Source organism: Apaloderma vittatum, unplaced genomic scaffold (genome assembly GCF_000703405.1).
Source record: "Apaloderma vittatum isolate BGI_N311 unplaced genomic scaffold, ASM70340v1 scaffold13753, whole genome shotgun sequence".
Classification (NCBI taxonomy): Eukaryota; Metazoa; Chordata; class Aves; order Trogoniformes; family Trogonidae; genus Apaloderma; species Apaloderma vittatum.
Window position 1 is genome coordinate 20,480 of NW_009707605.1, and position 21,949 is coordinate 42,428.

The following is a 21,949-nucleotide window of genomic DNA, read 5'->3' on the forward strand; positions in this document are numbered from 1 at the left end:
GACACAGCTTTTCTGCTGGGTAATTCTTCATCGTTTTAACATGCTAGATAGTGCAGCTGCTGAATTTCTTCATATAATTTCTACCTGTTTGCCTAATTTAGATGTTAAGTTTATGGCTCTGAAGTTCTCCAGGTTCGTAATGCATGGTTTGGTTTGGGTTTTTTAACATTCCTTCTCTCGTTCTCTCTCCAACTACCTCACACCTTCCCCTCCCAAACCTTGAATGTGTCACTTTGCTCAAGCAGTTGCCCAAGTGGCAGAGGAATGAGTAGTTGTGCATCACAGCTGTGATTTCAGCAGTTTCCTCTGGGAGTTTCAGGTGTTTGTCATAGAACTCATGACTTCCCACTTAATGGTGAACAGCATTTGAGGATTTTTCCCACACAGACTCACAGAGATGTGAAAGGGAATCCATGTCAGTTTTCTGCTGTGGCCTTATTTTCTTCATATTCTCATTATTGTACTTTCAGCCCTATTATCTACCTATGTTTAAAAAGCATGCGCTTTTTTTTTCTTTTTCCTTTCTTCGTTCTAACACCTCTTAAAATTTGTACCTCTGCCTTTTTTTTTTTCACCTTGCTGTGTTTATACTTCTGGTTTGCTATAATAGGTCTGGATTTTCCTCATTTAAGTAGGGCTTTGGTTCTCTGGTGGCTGTCCTTTTAATTACTGTTTAATCTAGCCTTTGGAGGTGAGGTAAAAGAGGAAAAAGAGTGGTCTTTCTGGAGGTTTTGGTAGGCGTTACGCATTTTCTCCAAGTTTCATATATTGAATCTTCTGTCACATACTATCTCTCAGCATTATACCATCTGGCTTGTTCCTTTTCAAAATATTCTTCTCGTACATAAATGCCCTTTTCAAAATTAAATACCACAGGGTGGATTCTTGATCTTTCAGGAATGATTAATCTAAATTCATATGGCCACTGGCACAGGATAGCTCTTCAAGTAGCAAAGTTTTGAACCAGATTCTTCTCATACCTCAGGATCAAGGCAGGGGTTGCATGATAAATTGTCCCACTTGCAGTCTTTTTCCTTCCTCCTGTTGTCCATTTTCAAGCTTGCAGGCTGCTTGAGTTCTTCAGGAACATCCCAAATGCGTTATTTGGGGATCTAGGATTGGTTGTGGCTAAATGAGAGCGCTCAGCCTCGCGGGCTCCTTCCCATTCTTCACTCTCCTAGCGGTGCTCAGCCCAGCAGAGCCTGTCAGGTGCACGTCCTGCGGGTCGGTGAGGTGCTCTGCTCCAGCTCTCCAGCAGCTGCTGGATCTCATTAACCGAGTGCCAGACTGTCTCCAAAGCCTGTGCTTGGTTTACAGTACACTACAGTGATGTAGCCCTGTTTCTCCCCCATCCAATTTGCTCCTTCTCCACGCCATTGAAAGCGTGGCTTCTCCCTCTCCCTTTGTTCGGTGAGTTTTGAATCCCTGTTTCTAAACTTGAGGGTAGCTACCTCACCTCACATATCCGCTTTTTTCAACTTCCAGCTTCTTGAGTGAAGTTCCTTTTGCTTAATTGCTGCTGGCACATCTGTTCTCTGCTGTGCATCAGCTAGGGGTATGCAAAGCCATCCTGCTCTGATAAAAGAAAACGTTAGAGAGTAGTTTCTTCTTATGGAAAATTTCCTTCCCTGCCTCCAAAAGTAAGGGGTACCAAGCAAGAGAAGCTGGGAGAAAAGTCCTAGCCATGATTCTGAAGATAATGAAACTAGGGTCAAGCAAAAGGTGCAGCACACAACAAGGTTTATGGAGAGAGAAATAGATAAGTTTGTAAGCATTAGTCCATTTTTCTATTCTGATTTGGGTCTATTTCTTTCCCTGGAAAGAGGATTAGAATGAAAACTTTCTGAAAGACTTAAGGTTTTGCTACATCGCTTGAAATGCTGCTATTTTCTTGTGACTATTTTAATGATAACAGTTTAGTAGGAAGATTAGAGATAATGTAAGACATAGTCTCTGGTGGTTATACTCATATAAGCATCATATGCTGATGTATTATAGATTTTATTTTCCCATAAGTTTCTTGATGAAATGCATCTTTGGAAATAGATGACTGATTTGTCTCCTCAGTGCAGCAGTTCATGTATTTCTCACATATGGAGTGGCTTTATGGTGTTCCGGTACTAAAAACTAGCCTGAGAAATGTTCACCTTCGGCTACGAGCCCGTAAGCAACATGGATTATGATGAGCTGTCGTGCAGGAGACTGTTTATGCCAGTAAATTTGAGAAAAATTTTGTGCTAAAAAGTAATGTGACAACTATAACTTCCATTCCTCTGCACGGGCCAACCAGACTTGCTACACTCTGTTAACCAGTTGGGTTGTATTTATGTAAACCAGTGAATTTTCTTGGAGTCGTTCTCTCTCTGTCTTGAAATCAGATAGACAGCTTTGAGAGATAGGAAAATCTCAGGCACGATAGGAAGATTTTAGGGAAGGATAGTAACTGGTTGCCAGTGCTGTATCATAACATCTTAACTGCTGTAGATGATGTTGGATGCAGTTTAAATAACATCTTCCTCTTAACGTGGTAGTTTTTAAAATGATGTTTCAATACATATTAAAGCCTTATTCACAGTTTCTCTATTAAGTCTTCAATGTATTCATGTAGAAAATTTGAAAGGAGCTTGAGCTTCGCTCTGATGAAGGCCATGATGCCTTTGGTTTCTAAAGATGGAGCGTGAGGGTGGTAATTTGCTCATGCAGCATGAAAGCATTTAGTTCTTTCCCTGCAGAATCTCCTGCAAGAGAGAAGAGAGTGCATGTACACACAATGCATGCAAAAAAATTCAAGCTGGAGGGCTGTTGATGAAGACTTCCCTCTAAAATTAAAGACTTGGTTATTTGAACATTGTTGAGAGAGGAGCCTAGTAACACGCTGATCTTTTTTTAAATAATTTTAAATATTTAAAACTTGCAGAGCTGTTGTTGCTGAAATATGGATCACGATTTCCAGAAATGAAAGGGAAAAGCCCTTAAAAAATTAAAGGACTCAAATCTTTTTTTTTTTTTAATAACCAAATCCAGAGGGTGGAGGCGGGGGAAGGGAAAAGCTTTGAAGTCTCTGAGATCTTTTCCCTGAGGTCAGAAGTTTCTGGTGATGTAACATACAATACAGACCAAGCCTTCACTTATCAAGGTTAAAGTTGACGGAGCTTGTATGAACTTGTCAATCATAGGAAGCAGGCAAAAACAAGCCAGCTGTTGTGAGGCATGGCTTTGAAAATCCTCTGTGTTACAGTAAATGAGACGCAGAGGTTGAGACAGATTCAGTTCTGCGAGGCTTTCAAACTGGCTGGCACATTTATAAGGATGCAGAGCTCACATATCCAGTGAATATGGGTAAACAGCTGTAAATCCTGGTAAGATTGTCTTCTCTTTAACATTAAAGCGTGAAAGAAACGGCTGGAGGTCCGCGCCTTAATTACCTTTTTCTCTCAGTTCTGAACAGAAATTTGCAGTATTAATTCATATGGTATTTCTTTTGTTCTCCAGGTCTTTGAGTACAGGCTGCATCTTCTGTCCCTATCAGCAGAAGCTACAGCAGCAAATTAGGAACGATGCGCTGCTTGGTACAGAATTTTATTTTGCTTAGCATAATCAACTGCTCTGCTCACTGAAGGGTTGGGAGAGTAGGGGGAAAACGTGTGTTAATTCCAGCTAAGATGCTTTGTGTGCATGTGCTCGCACACGCGCGCCGTTTTTAGCAGCTTTTGTTTTCACAGTTGGCATCGTGCGCGCTGGAATGAGAAGGCAGTGCCTTTTGAAAACGATTTGTTTTCTGGACTGAGGGCTGCAGTGCTGCTGTTGTGGCTCGGGGTGCCAGGCTCGGGGTTCCTCTCAGCTAGGGGTGGTGCGAGAGCTTTTCATCTTGTCGTTTTCCTGGCAAGCCTGTTACTGTGAGTGCAGGCTCGCACGAAGACCTTTTCCACAGCAGCAGGAGATATTAGCTGGGAGTGTAAGAGAATTGGATGTGACTATTAGAAGCAAGCGGTGAGTGCGGCTCCGAGTGAAAAGATGGCTATTGAAATGTGTGCATATGCATGCTAATTAATTTAAATAACTGCTTTAGGTTGTTTTTTTTTCCTTTAGAGATGAGCTATGTGTTCGTTTTGGTGCCTGCCTTAGAAACCCAGGTGACCTAGCTATTATTGACAAAGTATTTCATTTTACAGCTTCTGTTCTCTTACCAAATTTTTGTTCAGCTACAAGCAGCTGGTTTTGGTAGTAATAGCAACAAGAAGATAGCAACAGCATATCAGAATTAAAAAACAAGTCTGGATACAAAAGTAAAGAAAATATCGAAGGAGTGGCAACTGGAATATAGGAGCGTTTCTTTTAGTAAATTGACCAAAAAAAATCTTTATTTCTTCGAGCTTTCTTTAACCATGACTGTGATTTCCTTGTTAGCAGTGTTGGAAAGTATTGTCTTTTGTCTCTGCAACGGTTGCCATTTATGCAATATGATGGCTCTTGTTATCCTGTTGGGATATTCTGATGATTGAATTCAGTGTGTAGGTGCAGAACACATTAACTGGTGGACTTAAGTCATTTTAATTTCATGCAGGCAATTCCCTGTGTGCTAGGACAGGCATGCAATAGATAAAGCAAGTAAGAATACAGCCATAAAAATGATCTTTTATCATTGATTTTTGATATGCAACACAGTGGAGGAGAGGCTTTTATTTTCTGAACTGCGAAAAGAAAAACATTCCTTCCCCTGCCCTTTCCCCCAAGATTCTTCCCTTCTGCATTAAGGCCTCTATGCTGCTATAAGAAATTTAATTTTAATCAGATTTGATTTTTACTGTGGGCCTATGTATTGTGCTGTTACCCATGACTGACTGGCCTACATTTCATCCATCACCATATCTTTGCTTGTCTGCTGCAGCATGAGAGTGGGTCTGTTGAATTTACTTCTGATTTTCATAAGGAGAGAGGTAACACGTTTAGAAAAAGCAAGAATGTGAGATGAAAAGCAATTGCCGTTTATGTTGCCGTGCAGGCAGGACAGGAGAGAAATTCTGGTGGGATTGATGGACTGGCTAGCAGCGTCTGTTATCATATTTCATTCTGTGATAAAGCCAGGTGATAACACAAGGGTTGTTAAGCTTGAGTGACATTTGGCTTTATCACATTGGGTACGACAACTAAGCAGTATTTAGTGTGACTGAATAAACAGATAGGTGCCATCAGGGCACAGATAACATTAATATAGATTCAGGGACAAAACTGGAAAACCAAGACTGAGATAATGATAAATGTGTTGTAGTGTAACAGTGATGTGCCATGGAGTGTACTTTGTGAAATATCTTACTGGTTTTGTACCTTACAGTTGTTTTCTGAAGTATGTCAGGGCATCTCTTTTTCCTCCCCTTCTTTTCTTTTTCCTCCCCTTCTTTTCTTTTTCCTCCCCTTCTTTTCTTTTTCCTCCCCTTCTTTTCTTTTTCCTCCCCTTCTTTTCTTTTTCCTCCCCTTCTTTTTCCTCCCCTTCTCTTCTTTTCTTTTTCCTCCCCTTCTTTTCTTTTTCCTCCCCTTCTTTTCTTTTTCCTCCCCTTCTTTTTCCTCCCCTTCTTTTTTTTTGAAAGAGAGTATTTCCTCATCACTCAGCGTTCATTATTATTTTCATCTTAACAGATGCTTTGGCTAAGAGCATTTGCTTCAGCAGTGCTTCTGGGATGCGAGTCACCATCATCTGTCTCTTCAGACCAAGGCAGTGAGCAGCTCTCCTTCTCTGTAGTCACCTATGTGCTGTGCCTTTTTCTGGAGGGCTTGTTACACTACAGCCATCATGGGGATTAAATGTCTTTAAAGATTTCCAGTTAGTTTTTTAGTCCAAGTTCTACACTTCAAGTGTCGCTATGTGGTGGACAGTGCATGCTGTACTGACTCAGTAGTGATGGTAGATACAGTGCTCATCAGAGTAATGCTCCACTGATAATATAATTGCCCTCTATTGGATGTCCAGCTTTGGTGGTCTGGTGTCAGTGTCTCCATGGGCATTGCAGTGGTAAAACCAACTTGTGGGTTTCAAAACCTTTGAGGGCTTGGAGCGTCTGAAGGAAAAGCATGCAGGACACAGATGAGGACTTGGATACCTAACAGAAGATGTTTGCATGCGAGTCAAATGCTGGCTCAAGTTATAATTCATAGAGATCCTTGGGCTTGACTTACTTGGCTGAACACAGGTGTCTGATGAGACCTGAGACAGCCCAGCATGTCCCACTTGGCTTTCAGCTGCCACCTCTGAGGGAAACTGATGCCTTTGAATCTTTGAAGTTTCTGAAAAGGTAGAAGACGCCTGTGTTTGGGTAACTCAGTTGATCCCCTAGACAGGGCAACTAATGTGTGGTTTGTTTGTAGGGACTACCTTAGGGTTTGGATTGCATTCACCATGTTAATATGGATTAGACCTCAAACTTTTTGCTAAATTTCAAGCAATCTTACCCTGTGCATCCCGTTCCAACTTTGTAGCATCTTGTTGTAGTCTCAGGCAGAACGATGCTGGGTAGATCTTTATTTGTGGACTGTTGCAGAAGTGCTTTTGGATTCCGCCGTGCCAAAGGTCAAGCAAATACACAATGAAAACATAGTTCCAGCACATAAAGTTCACAGCTGAGAAAGAAGCGTATGGGCAAGGGCTCTGCCTATAAACAGGAGTTTGGCATAGGCAAAGACAGTGATTCACAATTACTTTAAGCCAAATAATTACCTGTTTGAGCCATGTCAGTTCTTTGATCCAGTTTTCCATGAGGCTGTACAGTTCCTACTGCTAATACAATGGAGAGAGCAGGAAGACAACATCAGAGTGGATTAAGGAGGGGACTGCCTCTTCTGGCAAAATACCTGCATTTCTATCCGTTTAAAGGGACTGCAAAGCTGTGACCTTGATTATGAGGGCGTTGTTGTTATTGTAGGATGAGGACTTTTATGGAGGAGTCTTACTCAGGTATGAAGGCCTTTTTCCAGTGTAGCTTGTAGTGTTTAAGAAGGAATTTAAGCTAAATCAGAAACAGCCACTCCATTGCTTTCTTTTGCCTGTAAGTTAGTGCAGGACACATTGTTGCTTACATAACTGTGCTTATGTTTTATGGTGAAACTTTTGCACAGAGGTCACATCTTTAATAAACGTTGCATTTTTCAAACACTGGCTAATGCATTTTTGCAAAGCTTATCTGGTCTGGGATTTAGAAGTTGGAGTGTCTTGTGGCACTATTCGGTTTGGCCTGAAGCATTCTCAAGAAACTATAAATCAGACATAAAAATCACACACTGAGTTGATCAAAGTGATTTTCATTTATTGAGATACAACAATTAGATCATTCTACCTCTCTGTCCAGATTTAGTCAAAACCTGAGTATGGGGCAAATGCAGGAAGTGGTTTGGGGTTGTTTTTTGTGGCAACCAAAAATCCTATCCTTCTGATAGGCATCTATACGTAATGATTCATTTTGGTAATTGCTCCTTGACTCCACTGGCAGGCTCCTATTTACGTGTGTGCCTGTATGTATGTGTATATATTGCTCTCCATAGTGTAACTCGCATGTAGTAGCCTATATTACTTTTACCTGCCTCTGGTTTATTAGAACAGCCCATTGTGTTATTGCTGGGGCGCCTGAGGGTGTCTGGACTGGGGAGGAGCCTTGGCTGATGTCCCCGGCTTGGTGTTTACTTGGCCTTTACATTTCAGTTGTGAACACGTGTGCCTCAAGCTAATGGAGACAGAAGGAAACCAAGAGACCTGCTCATCCATCTGGGTAGAAAATACTTGGTGCTCTTATGGAGATGCACGTCTCCAGCCCCACAGTGGTGTGGTTGGTGGCTGTGGCCATCACGTGGAACATGCAAGCCGTACAGCAGAGACTCTTCTGAGCTCCCCTGGCCGACGAGTGCACAGCCCCTTGTCTCTCGACACAGACCTCCTCTGGGAGAGCTGAACCCTCTTCTCAAGGAGAGTTTCTCAGAAGTGTGGCAGAGTGGTTTTCATAACGAAGCAATTCCTTCTTTTCATTTAGAAGCATATTTTGGGTTCTGCCCCCCACCATTTAGATGTGAAGGCTCCTATACCTAGATGCCAAAAATACCTACGGTAGGAAAAGCTCATGTCAGCCCCCTGTGCTAGACTCATCCTTACTACGTGAATAGCACTTTGTATCAACAGCGTAAGCCTGTTTGCTGCACTTCCTTTGCAGTTCAGGTGAAGTGAGTGGTGTAAGTCATGTGGCAGTCAAGGGTGTCATGTCATTGCGTGCCAGGGATGTGAGCTTTCCCCATTCTGCTGCATCAGGAAGGCTTGCATTTGGATAAGTGTGTCATGGGGGTGGGGGAGCTTTGGGTTTGGAGATAACTTGGAGTTTAACATTTTTGGTGATGACTGGTTTGTTTTCTAGAGTGGAAGTGGTAATTAAGTCAATTGACATGTTTTCAGGTGATTTAAAGCTGTTCTGTTTCACTTTGTGATGTTTGGTTATAAATGAGGAGTTGTTTTCAGTTGTTTTCATAATCCTATGGGCCTCATTTCCCAAACGGTTGTTTTCTGGACATCTCTTTACATGAAGCACCAACAGATTTGAAGTAGCTTAGTGGACTTCTTCATATTGATAATGATGTAACGCCTTTGCAGGTTCTTGCCACTGTGTTCTCCTGGGGCTTGAAGCTTGCTTTCTTTTCCTCCTTTCTGAACAGTAAGATCAAATCTCTCCAAAATAATGTGATAAGCATGTTTTGCATGAGGACCCACTCACACTGAATGCAAACCAGCCTCAGTGTTGAATGTAACCACCTTTCCTCAGTCCCATTTTCTGTGGCACTGCAAAATGTTTGATTAATTGTGCGGAAACTATGTGAAGGCACGTTTGTAATCTCTGTATTCTATCTCCATATTTGCAAATGTAGCATCTCTGGTTTTCTCTGTGCTGTGATTCTTTATTTCTTTTTACTCTGTTTTGGAAGGCTTTAGGACTACTAAAGCATTCACTGCTTCCGAGACAGGATAATATTAAACAAATTCAGTTACATGCTTCAGATAGTAAACGTGTCGGATCAGTGGTATACTCTGTCCTGTTTCCCTCCACCAGCACACCCCTTCCTGACGTGCATGTGAAGTTCAATGTATACTTTGCAGGTTGGCCAAGTAATGCATGTAATTTGTCTTTGTGACATTTTGTGCCGTGCCCTTAATTCTTCCGTGCACCTAAGTGCAGCTGCTGTACTGCCTTGTATTATAGCTTATGTGAAGATGGATAGAAAGGCCTGAAGAATTTTTTGGCACAAATTAACTAGGAGAAAACTGTGCTCTATGTGGGCTATCTGTACAATGGAAAACATTGGTTTAAACACAGTATTTCATACTTAAGGCCTGCAGTCTTCATTTGATAAATATTTCCGTTAAAATTAGTGAAACAATTTACAGGCCAGTTCCGCTTACACTGAACTCACTAGGGAAAACCAGCTGACTCCAGAGATGCTGTGTAACCAAATCTGAATAGCATTGGTCTTTTTGGCTTTACATCATTTTACTTAGCAAACCTGTCCTCCACTTAGTGTTAAAATAGGAGTCAATAAATACTGCTTTGTAAAGCAGAATTGACTCAGTTGACTCAGGTATCTTGAAGTTGTCTGACCCAATTGCTCTTAGTTAAGAGCAATATGCAGAGATCTGAGTTTAAGCAATATTCAGCTTCTCATTCACCTTAAATTGAAAATTTACCCATTAAAATTGAATTTTGAGATCCAATACTTGACATGAGAAAGAGAGTGTGTATAAGACTGTTCAGGAATTGTGAGAAAGCCATCTCTCTTGGATGCACAGTGCTATTTCATTACTGACACATAAAAATCACTGTGAAGTACAATTAGTAAAAATCCCTTGCATCGCGCAGTTTAATGACAATGTCCAGATATTTTTTTCAGAACTTTTTCCCATAAGTGCTAAGAAACCACAGACCCAAGGACTGAAAATATAATTATTTTGGTAGAGCCCACATCTAATCAATTGTCTTAAAGATTTGTTTTCATTTAATTAAAATGTAGTAAGTAATTGCTCCAAATTTTTATTCTTTTAAATGTGTGATGGACTTCAGCCTATCCCTTATTTTAAATGCTTTTATCTCAAATTTCTTTTTTTTTTCATGCACACTGATTTTAACTACTTACAGACTTATTCTCAAAAGTGGTGTGTTAATTTTAATAGCCTGCTTACATTAAAAATTCAAGTTAACTTTACAAATAGCCTGGGAAAGATGCCTCTTTCATGGTTCCCCCAAAAGAAGGCTTGGGCAGTGCATGGCCACAGGATTGCTATTTCATAATACAGGCACCAGTGTTTTTGGCAACATAAATGGTATTAGCAGCTCTCTGAAGTCTTTTACTTCTCTGTTGCAGCTTCTTTTCTGACCTCACAGTGTCTCTTCAGTCTCCTTTAAGCAGAGAGCAAACCTGTCTCTTCTCAGGGCTCCAGAGGTACTTTTTCTTTTTTCTCCCCTGTCTTCTGTTTCTTCCCAATTTGTCTTTCTCTGGTGAGCACAAATGAACTGCATGTCCTGTGGCAAAGCACAAGCCTAGAGCTGTGAAAGCCTGTTTCCTGGCTAGAGAAATGGAGAGTCTAAATTTGGAATAAACTCAAAAAATATTTCTGTCTAAGATAAGACCTTTTCAGCCATTGTTTGTCATTTGTGCAGACAGGGCAAAAGAAGTTCATGTTTAAAATAAGCCTGACTGGAAAACACTATCCTTTCTAAATTTCCTTTTCTGCCTTTTTTTTTTTTTTTTTTAAGAAAATAGTCATTTTCCCTTTCACAATTTTTATAGCTTTGACAAACGTTTTGTGCGCACTCATTTCATGAGTGCAAAAAATTCAACCCCCAGATTCATAATTAAAGTTCATGGTACTCAATTCACATTTAAAATGGCACCGAATAATTAATTTTGCATGTGGAGACAAACGCTTGTTTTCTGCACTTCATTACTGACTCCGAAGCAAGAAGAGGATTAGATTTTAGTATTAAGCTTCCTTTTCTCTAGACAGTTTTATTTTCTCACCCCATTTGCACATGTGCCTGTACCACAGACATCAGCACTGGAGGTGTGCTGTACTTTTAAGTTCGCTGTGCACGCTGCAGCGCCTCAGGTTACCCCAAGGTTGTGTCGTGTTCTGTGGTGCTCTGTACCCTGATTTAGCCTGACATTATGCTTTGCCTCATCACGTTAGATTAGGTACGCCCTGTGTGCCCCTCCGTGAGAGGATGTTTTCGTGCAGTACATTTACCATGGATCGGAGGAGTCGGTGTTAGATGTTGGATTTGGTCTCGGTGTTCAGGCTTCCTGGGTTGGTGCGGTTGCCTCATGCTGAAGGAAAGAAATAAAAGAGCATCGCACTAACAACATGTTCTTTTCTTTAGGCAAGCTGACACAGGGGCCCTGAGGGAAAACCCATCTGAGAAGAGGGATCGGCTAGACCCACATTTAGGCCACAAGTGGAAGGTATCTGTCAGACCTTTGCATGCGCGAGAGCCTGCGGTTCTGCCTCACGAGAGTCGGGGGAGGTCTGGGACATTGCCTAGTGATTACCGGTACTCCCTGGAAAACGTGAACGAGAAGAGCAAGGAGCACAGCCTGCCTCATCCCCCCTGCTCGGAGCCACAGACCTTGAACGAGAACCACTCCTGTCTGCCCCGGGGCAAAGGAGAGGAAAACCAGAGGGTAGAGCCAGCACTGCTGAACAAGAAGCGTGGACCTGCTCCTCAGAGGCCACCACCACCTAGAAGAGATAAATACAGGCAACCAGATAATTCTGCGCCGTCGCTCGGCACCTCTTCTGAATCTCTGCTGGTAGCAACCAACCGGCCCTTTCCGTCCTCATCTCCCAGCTCCACTGAAGCATTTGCCAGCCACTCGTCTCTCTGTCAGAGTCCAGCAGCTTTCAATGGAAAACTGAAGAGTGCTAATGCACAGCAGCTCCAGCAAGCGTCATCCACGGAGAATGTTTGTCAGCACTTAGAAGAAAAAACGCACCTTAGGTCCGAGTCCATATTATCTCCCAAGTATCAATATCTTCAAAAACCTGTCATGGAGACATCAAGGTCCCCTTCTCCTCAGTTTGCACCACAGAAGCTCACTGATAAACCTCCTGTGTCCGTACAGGATGACAACCCAGCCAGGTACTAGACGTAACTACTATTTTTTTAACACTTTTTGCTCTATTAGACCTTGTTAATGATTGACCATTTATTTTCTTTACTAAATATTTTCTTTACTAAAAGCACATCCTTTGGGTTCATTAAGCATGAGCCATCCCAGCATGTCCTAAAGAGACCTAAGCCTTGTGTGAAATTCCAGTTGGTACCATTGGAGTCCTTCAAACTGGTCTGTGGTTTCTTTTAGTTGGCTTACGCTACTCAGCTGTTTACAGCTGGTAGTTAGTAGAAAATGAAAGGGATGAATTCAAATGGATTTTCCACTGTACGTCTATGTGAAATCACAAGATTCCCTGGCATCGTTTTCCCCTGAGTCTGTATCTGAATATGCATTGGTGTAGGGACAAAGCATACTTGGGAAGGGAAGCTATATCCTTTTTGAGAACATCTGTTTTCAAAGCATTCGCATTAAGGTACGCTGCCAAATCAGGACTGTTTTTATATTGTTTTTATGTTGAGACATGGCAGTCCAGGTACTCTGCAGAGGGATCTGCAGCAGTGTTTGTGCCGAGATGGGCTGAAGGTTCAGCCGGAGAATGTTAGTCCTTTCCTAGGCTTAGATAAACTCAGAATTAGACAAGCAGGCTGAAATTAATTGATTGCTGTGTCTGTCCTATGCTACTAACATCAGAAAAGGTTATTCTTCCACAAGGTAACAAACTCTTCCAGGAAACTCAGGAATCTTAGTTTTCATAAATCCTTCAGCACCGTAATTCATGGTTAAAGAATGAAAACAAAAGCTCTGAGCTGAACGAATGCAGAGGCTGCTTCTCTGAGCAGAAGTAGTTGGAATGGCTTTACTGTAATGTAAATGGTTGAATAGACTCAATCATGCTGTCTTCCAATATGTCTCATGACATAGAAAACATGAATCACTTTTTCTTTCCTAAACATGCCTTGATGCTTTTCCTGTTGTAGCCAGAGGAAAAAAAAAAAGACATTTCATCTGACAATGTTTTTCACATGAACTAATAATATAGTTTACTATGAAAAGTGCAACATGTCACGTGAACCCTAGCACGTATGTATAAAAGTAGATGAGTAGATGACAGCAATGACTTTCTTAATGTATTGCTTTGAATTCCTTAATGTATTGCTTTATGAATAGATACTGAGGATGCATAGAAAGTTAATTGTATTTGTCCTTCCTTTTTACTGAGCTTTAGTGTGGAAAAGAGCACTGAGATGTGCCTAATTATATGCCCATATCTGAGTGATAATATACTTACCCTGCAAATCTTCTGTTAAGATTTAAAATTCTTAAGCCTGTTTGTGTCTCGTTTGTGCAGTTTATTGTCCTCAGTTAATAATTGCATTATTCAATAAAACAGATGTGGTAAGAAAGGAGAGACATGGAGGCCATACCTCTGAACCTTATATAATACCTATATGGTATTTGTTTCATATGAGTAAAATATATGAACTAGATTTATCTTAATATGCGGTTAATTACACTTGACTTACTGCTTCCATTGGGCCCTTGCCTATGAGGTTTCAGACGTGCTTTTGCATGCCGTGGGCAGCCAATGTTTGATGATGTCAGCATGTTTATACTCTTCAAGAAAGGTGTCTTGTTGATCAACAGGATAAACTGAATGAGCATGCAGAGTTTCCTGCAGTGTTTTAGGTAGAACAATGTAGTGTGGGGAAATACTGGTGGTATGCAGAACCCAGCTATTTCCAAAGACGGCTGTTTAGCAATAATAAAGATAAAAAGAGCACATCAGTAGATGTGTGTCAGTAGATTTCCAGTAAACATCCATTCAGGTCAAGGAGTGACTGTGCCTGTGGTTGGAATAAAGCTTTGTAATGGCCACAAACAGAGTTGCTGGAGATCAAAATTTCGTGCCAAAGTTCCACAAATGGAAAACCTTCAGAAATCAGGAGGATAGTGATTGCAGAAACAGAATTTATGAAGCACCTGTTTTTGAATTGTGTTTGCTCTGACTGAAATTAGTTGACCTGATGATGCCTTAAGTATATGGAAAATCTTTTACTAGGCTGAGAGGAATGTGCTCCGAGTCACAAAAGAGGTGCTGGGCTTTTTAGGTAAAGAATTGCAGTCAGCTCACTTCTTCCAGTTGTCCCACACACACTTACAGATGCATCTTGTACTACCCCCAAATTCAAAAATATGTTCCTCTTCACAGTCTGGTGGAGTCAAAAAGGTGTGAGCTTTATTTAAAAATAAAGAAAAAAAAGGGCCAGGATGGTGGCAGGCCTCTGGCCAGCTCTGCCGCATCCCGGAGGAGAGCCCATGGCTGGAGACAGGGAACTGGGGCTAAGCCACAGACACAGGAACCAGCTCTTTAACATGACAATCTTGAATTTAAGCAATCCGACCAAATGGCAGTGGGGAGGATTCAGTATGGACTGGAAAATCTGACCCAGCAGTTGGATCAGGATGCCAAAGCATGTCCATAAAGCACTTGAGGAAAGTAAATACCTACTGGGAGGCCGAACATTCGTTCAGAAGCAAATATACCTTCAAAATACAAAATACAGCTGCTGAAAAATGTGAAGTTGAATGGATTTTGCTATTCTCCAGAGAAGAAAAGTGCAACACAATAAACTATAAGTTTATTTTTAAGGCAAGTGACACACCCACCCTTACAGGAAAAGCGCCCTAGTATGTCTTGGTCACTTATCTGAAATGCGGCAAGCAACCCAGCCAGAAGAAACCAGATATTTTAGCTAGTAGGCAATGTTCCTGTACTTGCTGTAAAGCTTCCAAACCCACATTATGACAATAATTTTAAACTTTCTGCAAACGCACAACCACTGAACTAGACTTCAGTTTCTTATATGATTTACATACAGTACAGATGTTTCAGTGGTGTTATTTAACATGTCATTGTCCAATTTAAAAACCTAAGTTAGAATCCTCTTTAAATAACTTGCCTTACTGAATGTCCAAGGTGGCCCTTTGTGCTGTACCGTACAGAATTTTTGCTGTAAGCTTCCGTTAAAAGAAGTATCCAGAATTGTGTGTTACCCTCTTCAGTGGGTGATTTTTCATTCTTTAAGTAGAAAACTAAGAAACTGTGGTGGAGTCCATTTATGAAACTTCTGTATCTTGTGTGAAATTTTAAAAATACAGATTTTTTTTTTAAACCATCTAATTAAGTTTTGAATGATTTCGAAGTTTTCCATATGTGATTATTTGTTATTCTTGTAGCTCAGCAAAGGCCTAGCCTGCAGGATGATTCCATCTGGCCTGTTGTCTCTCCCTTGGAAGAGATAGGAATTGATCACTAACTCCCCAGGCAGTTAAGCCTCCTGTCAAGCCAAAGACTGAGGCTGCTGTTGGATCTGTGTGAGGCAGTGAGGTTGAGCTCGAGGCGTGTTTTGTGTGGCAGCAAAGGGGTCAAAGGTGGATCAGGAGCACTGTCTCAAATCAGACCTGACTGCTGAGACGAGACCCTCTCGTTCGTGGAAACGAACAGAAGTCCCGTAGTGGGTGTGCGTATTGTACAAGGCTGATGTTAGGGTTTCTTACAAATGAACTAAATGTGTGAGCAGAAAACATGTTGATTTGGGGTCTGAGATACAGTACAAAGAGTATTCCATTACCTTGATCTCTTATCTGTCCTTTTTCATATTTGGACTTCCCCTGGTGTTTGCAGATAGGAGTTGAGATGTAAGGTTCTTCCATTTCTTTTAAGGTGAATTTTCCTTGTTTTCCAGAATTGAAAGGGTTATTGACAACAATACTACAGTGAAAATGGTTCCCATCAAGATAGTTCATTCTGAAAGCAGCGCGGAGAAGGAGAGTCGGCAAAGTCTGGTCAGTACTATGGAGCCTCCCGCTTTACCCAGTGGTTTGGAAAAGGACCAGATTAAAACACTCAGCACTTCTGAGCAATCCTATTCACGATTCTGTGCTTACACCAGACAAGGTGTAGAGCCAGAGCCAGAAGCCAGAACCAAACCAGCTGACCCTCAACCGGCTGAAGAACCTGGGAGCAACTTGAAAGACAACAGTGCTGCCACCCCAGCCGTCAGCTATGTAAAGGCCAAAGAGAAGACCTTTGAGGACTGGAAGTCAGAGGAGCTAGCCAGAGAGATTGTGGGAAGAGACAAATCTCTAGCAGACATACTAGATCCTAATGTGAAAATAAAAACAACAATGGATCTGATGGTTGGTATTTTCCCTAAAGATGAACACCTCCTAGAAGAAGCTCAGCAGCGCAGGAAGCTCCTTCCAAAAGTTCCTTCTCCAAAAATTTCAGAGGAGAAGTGAGTATTATTTTCTGTAGGACAGTAATACCTTGCAAGCTGCTATCCAAAGAGTGTCAGTTTACCTAGGGGGATCTGAAGATGGGGATCTTGCTACTGTTGAGGTTTGGGGCTTTTCTAAGGCTTTCTGTTTAGAATAGCAGTCAAGCATAATACTGCTACTGATACCCATTAATGACAAAAAAACAACAAATGTCGTACAAGACCTGGCTGGAAACTATTTATGTGAGATTTTAAGGAATAATTAACTTCTTCCATTTCATAATGATTAGATATTTTTCCAAAATTATCCAGTCTAGTAACTGGATAGGGAAGGAACGATATTTTAGCCTTTTCTGTGTGATGAATATTTACAAAGACAGCTCGAAGTGGACATGAGGCATTTCATGAAAGTGAGTGAGAACAAAGTAAGAAAAGATTTAAATGCCATTAAATTGCATCCATGTTGATGTTCCGTGGGTGTTTTGTTTTCTTGATATGAGTTATCAGATTAAGTTGTTGCCTTCTTGAAACATTCCTGTGTAATTCCATAGTCACAAAGACAAACACTTAAGATGTAGTATCCCACATCTGACAATCTGAAAGGATAGTCTCTATGGCACTGAGGTCTCTGCACCACGTAGTAATGTGCAGTTTGAAATTTTGTTTCCAGCTGAGGTATCTTAGGTCCATTTTCATTGTAATGGTGAAAAGTCTTCTACACTAGTTTGGTTTTAGGTTGTGACGGGCACCTGCTGAGTTCATACAAATTTTCATCACAACCAGTATTTATTTATCCTGCTTACAATAGGTAATGGCTTTCTGTGGAATCCCTTGCTTGTTTGGTGAAATGGTGGCTCTAAAAGATTGTCCTTGCTTTTTAAAGATGAGTGTGTCAGGGGAGTTAATGAAAATTCTGACTTTTTACCAGGAAAGAGGAGCAGAGCGCACCGTCTACCATCTCCCTGACAACCAATTCTACTTACTATAGCACATCTGCACCGAAGGCAGAGCTGCTGATTAAAATGAAGGACATGCAGGAGCAGCAGCAGCAGCAGCAGAGTGAGGATGATTCTGAAGATGAGCTGGATCATGACTTGTCAGAAAAGAAGGTAAAAAAGTTTCTAAAACGGCAATGGGAGGCTCTAGGTTGTATGCATTTCATTAATAATGAATTTTTTAGGTAAACACTCATAAATAAAAGGCCTTCTAGATTTACAGGTTCACTTGGAAAATCATTCTGAGGTTTTGAGGGAGGGGGTAGGTGGCAGTGGTGTTAAGTGTCCAGCTGTGAATTCAGGAACCTTCATGTTAGGTACTTTTTGCAGGTGATGCATGTTTTGGAAGGTCCCAAGGGAAGAAATTTTGCAGGGGTTATTTTCAAACATTGATTTTCATTTGAGATTCTAGTGTACAAAGAAATAGTAGAGCTTATGTATCCTCTATACTGTATCCTGTGGTGGTTTTAGTTGTTCCATATTTTGGTAATTTAGGTCCAAGGTACGGATTTGCATGAGAGAAGGAACACACACCCACACACACATCCATCCCCTGTTTTGGTTTGGTTTGGTTTTTTTACTCCCATTTGTTTTCATAAGCAACAAACCACTTTGCCCTTGATTTCTTCTACCTCCCAGACTGATAACAGTACTCATGGGAAATAGCTAACCAGCTTGGTGGATTCAGCGGAAGTTACTGATCGTAAGGGAGGCAGTCTTCTCCACTCTTGTTCATCCTCCTCATCCCATGGAGTTTTGTTTCTGCTCCAAGGTCGATATAATCACCTAGGTGTTAAAATGATATAATGACATTTCTGTGATTTGAGAAGCATTGTCCTTCATTAAAATCTTCACGGTCATGTCCGTAATCATTTGGCACAAAATATTTTAATCGTAATTCCCAGTACAGATAAGCTGAAGGAAATGGTCTGTTGGATCAGTTAAAGTGATGTAGTTTATCTCTGTTTACTGAAGCCAGTAATGCAGTGATGTGCAAATCTTTTCTGTTAAAGTCAGCTCTCTGCTTAAAGACCAACTGCCAGGGTGCATTTGGTAATCCAGTTCCAAAGAAACGTCTTTTAATTAAATATTAGGAATATATTTAGTCGCTAAGAATGAGAGATTCCACAGGAGATTCCCACTTCTGTTTAAGCACAGGAGTGGATACCGCTGCGTTTGAGGGGGCTGTAGTTTTCTGTTACCACTCTGGGGTTTTTTGTCTCCCTCAGCCTTCCCTCCCTCCCCCTCTGTGCCCCCAGCGCGTGGCACAGCTCGATACGGCGTGTGCTGCCGGGGGCACGGCGCAGTTGCAGCCGGAGAGCTGCCCTTACCCTCTCGCCAGACAGCCACTGAATCCAGCAGCTGTACTACTTAGACAAATTAAGGATTTCACTGCATTTTGAATAATTTGGGTTTATCTGGTGCCACACAACGGTCACGGTCCTTGTTTTTGCTAGAATTAGTTTCCTTCTCATTAATTATGGAGTGTATGTATGAGAGTGGGCGGTTAAAATTAAGCCTTTCTTGTTTGCCTAACAAACTAAATACTAAGATTTTTCTAGGCAAAAGTGCCATTTATTTGTTTTGGTGTCTGGTAACAGGAAAATCATGTTCACCCTTTACATACCCTCCCCTCCATCCCTCCAGCTTCAGTATATACCAGGAATCATATGAGATAGGAACTATTTAATGAGCATCATCTAGCAGAGCTTCCCCGTCTTCTTCTCTGAATATGCGTATTGTTGTAGCCACGCACACATCGCTGCTTACTTTTCTCCCTGCTCCTTCACATGCGGTAGGCTGCGAGTACTCATTTCACTGGGCTTTCATCTTGGATCTTGTCAGAAAACATATAAAACTCATGGTAAGTGGGTCAAGGCATCTTTGTAAAACAGCCAGCTTCCTATATTTGGCAACAGTTTAACAAGGGGTCATTAAGGACCTGCACACTTTAACAGCACACTTTATGACTTCAGTTATTTTAGAGGAGGCATACAACCAAAACCTGTTCCTTGTTTCCTAGAAACTGATCAGTTCTGTTATGAGATATCTTAATTACAGTCCACTGCGGAATGATTGTAGTATTTGTCATTCTCTGCTCTGCAAACCAGAAATAGGTGGTGGCTTGGAGTTTTGAGGGGGTTGTGGAGTTGGGGGTTTTTTTACCCGTTTAAAATAAGTACGGGAATTTCATACAGAGTTGTTATTATTTTTCTTTTGGTTTTTGTTTTTTATTTGGTACGATTCCTGTATTTCCTAGCTAGCAGAAATGGAAAGTGTGTGTGTGTCATGTACTGAGTTTAATGTAGGTTTACCACAATTACAAAATGTTGAACAAATGTTGAAGACACTACAAGAGTGGTTTTGGTAGTAAGCAAAAATCCATGTGTGGCTGAATAGGAACTGTCCCCTTTGCCTTTAGGAAAGTTTCAGCAACTCCTGAAGAGCGTAAAAATAATTGAAGAATACGAAGTTTCTTCTGCTTTTAGGCCTGAACTTCGTGTGAAATGGGGTGGTGAGCTGAGAGCAGAGGAATTTATGTAAACTGTGCCAGGCAGTGATCCACCTGAGCAGCCTTCTGCCGAGCTCCTTTCTGTGTTGCTAGTCAGATCAGCAAGAATTTCTGCAGAAAGATGAGGTTTTCTTGTTTACTGATATAGAATTCACAGCTATGAATTATTCATCTGCCAGTTTCAAGACGTAAAATGGAGGTCTTCTGGCTCAGTAGATACTCCATATATTACAGGTTTTCTGCTGGTTAGCAAAAGCGTGCCGTGAGCTCACAGTTGCTGCATGGAAAGGCTGCTTCATCTGGGTAGGAAGCAGCCAGTGATCATAATCCAATTCCTAATAGATATGACAGTCTTAAAGAGAGACAAGCACTGACGGCCGCCTCACCTGCAAAAGCGGTTCTTTAGAGGAGAGCTTCAGCTGCTTGGGGCCATTGAAATAGGATGCTGTTGGGTAAATGTCTTCTTTTTTTCTTTTTCTTTTTCTTTTTTTTTTTTTTTAAAGGGACTGAGACAGCTGATCTGGATTGTCAGACCAGATTGATAAAGGTTGAGCACACTTAGGGCTTTTTTTTCATTACATAAAAGTTGCAGAAGTGAAAAGCTCATGATAGTAACATAGAGCACAACAGTATGCTGCTGTGTTTCGGATGGTAAAACAGCAGCGTTGTGCATGTGCGTGTCATCTGAGGGAAATGAGAGCGTAGCACTGTGACCTACATAATCCAAATCAAACTGCATTTGCATTGAGAGAAGGGGGAGAAAAATCAAGTCCTGCAGATTAATCAGTCAGTAAAGCTAGCATCTGTAGAACTGCTTACTACCTTAATCTTTTGGGCACCCAGACTACCAGATAACCCAAATCCCGATTAACCTGGCCTGAATATATTAAATCAAAAAGGAGAAAACCAGCCTAGATAATCCCTGTGTTCAATTTCTACTTTCAAAAAGGCTGTTGAATTTTCAGGATGTAGTTGCTTTCTGTTTAGATGGCAGACTTTTTGTTGTTGTTCCCAAAATAAATTGGCAGTGACTGCTCAGTGGCATCTTAGAGCAGTAGCTGCTATCACTGTGTTTCTCAGTAATCACTCAGGCTTGTAATCAGATCTGCATTTAGAAAGCAGAGTTCCAAAGGAATTTCGTGAGTAATTTTTAAAAAAAAAAAAAATTGAAGGGGTACTGTGAAGTAATGACTATTTTAAAGGATGTGATTTTCATTTGGAACTTACATTAAGAGGTATTTAGAGAACACTTTGGGAATTGTCCTTACCTGAGATGAGCTGAATACTAAATAGGCATCTATGTTTAAATGAATGAGGCATTTTTAGGGTGTGATTCATCTCACATTAGGGTAGATGACTAGCTGAACTGACTTCCACCTCTCATGCACAAGTAAAAGCTAATGGACACCTAAGAAACAAGACAGGGAGGTAGCCAGGCAGTGCAAGTGGAACACAGGTCATGGAGGGAAGAGAACTGGGTTCTTGGCCTGGCTCTGCTGGTGATGCACCTGACACGCTTTTTCTAAGTGAGGGCACGTGCATCCCAGGCAGTGGGGGATTATACTAGAGAAACCCCAACATACTGCATGTGGGGTGGTCTGTTCGTTTGGCATAGGACAGTGACACCAAAAACGCTGTTTGGTCTTTTGGCAGAGCCGCTTTGTGCAGCTTCACACAGAGCTGCTTTATATGATACAGAAGTAGATTTTCTTCCATGTTCTGTGCCACAGGGATTATGATTTTGCTACAGAAATAGTGTAAGGCGCTGTTAACGCTGTGATTTTCTGAGTGTGGAAGGACTGCTGTTGGAGGGATGCTGATGATATGCAGAAGGGAAGAAAAAACTATACAGTGCCCTAGTTGTAACTGCCATCATGTGGAAAATACAGATGTTTTTTCTGGAACTGTTTATCTTCCTAAGTGTAGCTCTTCAGAAAGATATTATGGATCTAGTATTTAGAGAGAAAAGAATGCACTTGTACTTTATGTTGCTCCCTAGCAGGCTTTGAAGCTGTTCAAAGGAGCAGGAA

At 41.3% G+C, this 21,949-nt stretch overlaps 1 protein-coding gene across 1 annotated transcript in view; it reads left to right on the forward strand.

The window, feature by feature from the left end:
* LOC104271571 (protein Shroom2-like) overlaps positions 1–21,949 on the forward strand; it is a gene marked incomplete at its 5' end in the record, with an annotated part of 43,827 nt that overhangs the window by 16,226 nt on the left and 5,652 nt on the right. Inside the window, 3 exon segments of the mRNA XM_009866278.1 lie at positions 11,397–12,155; positions 15,879–16,430; positions 17,341–17,521. Of these exon segments, the coding sequence (XP_009864580.1) occupies positions 11,397–12,155; positions 15,879–16,430; positions 17,341–17,521 (1,492 nt within the window).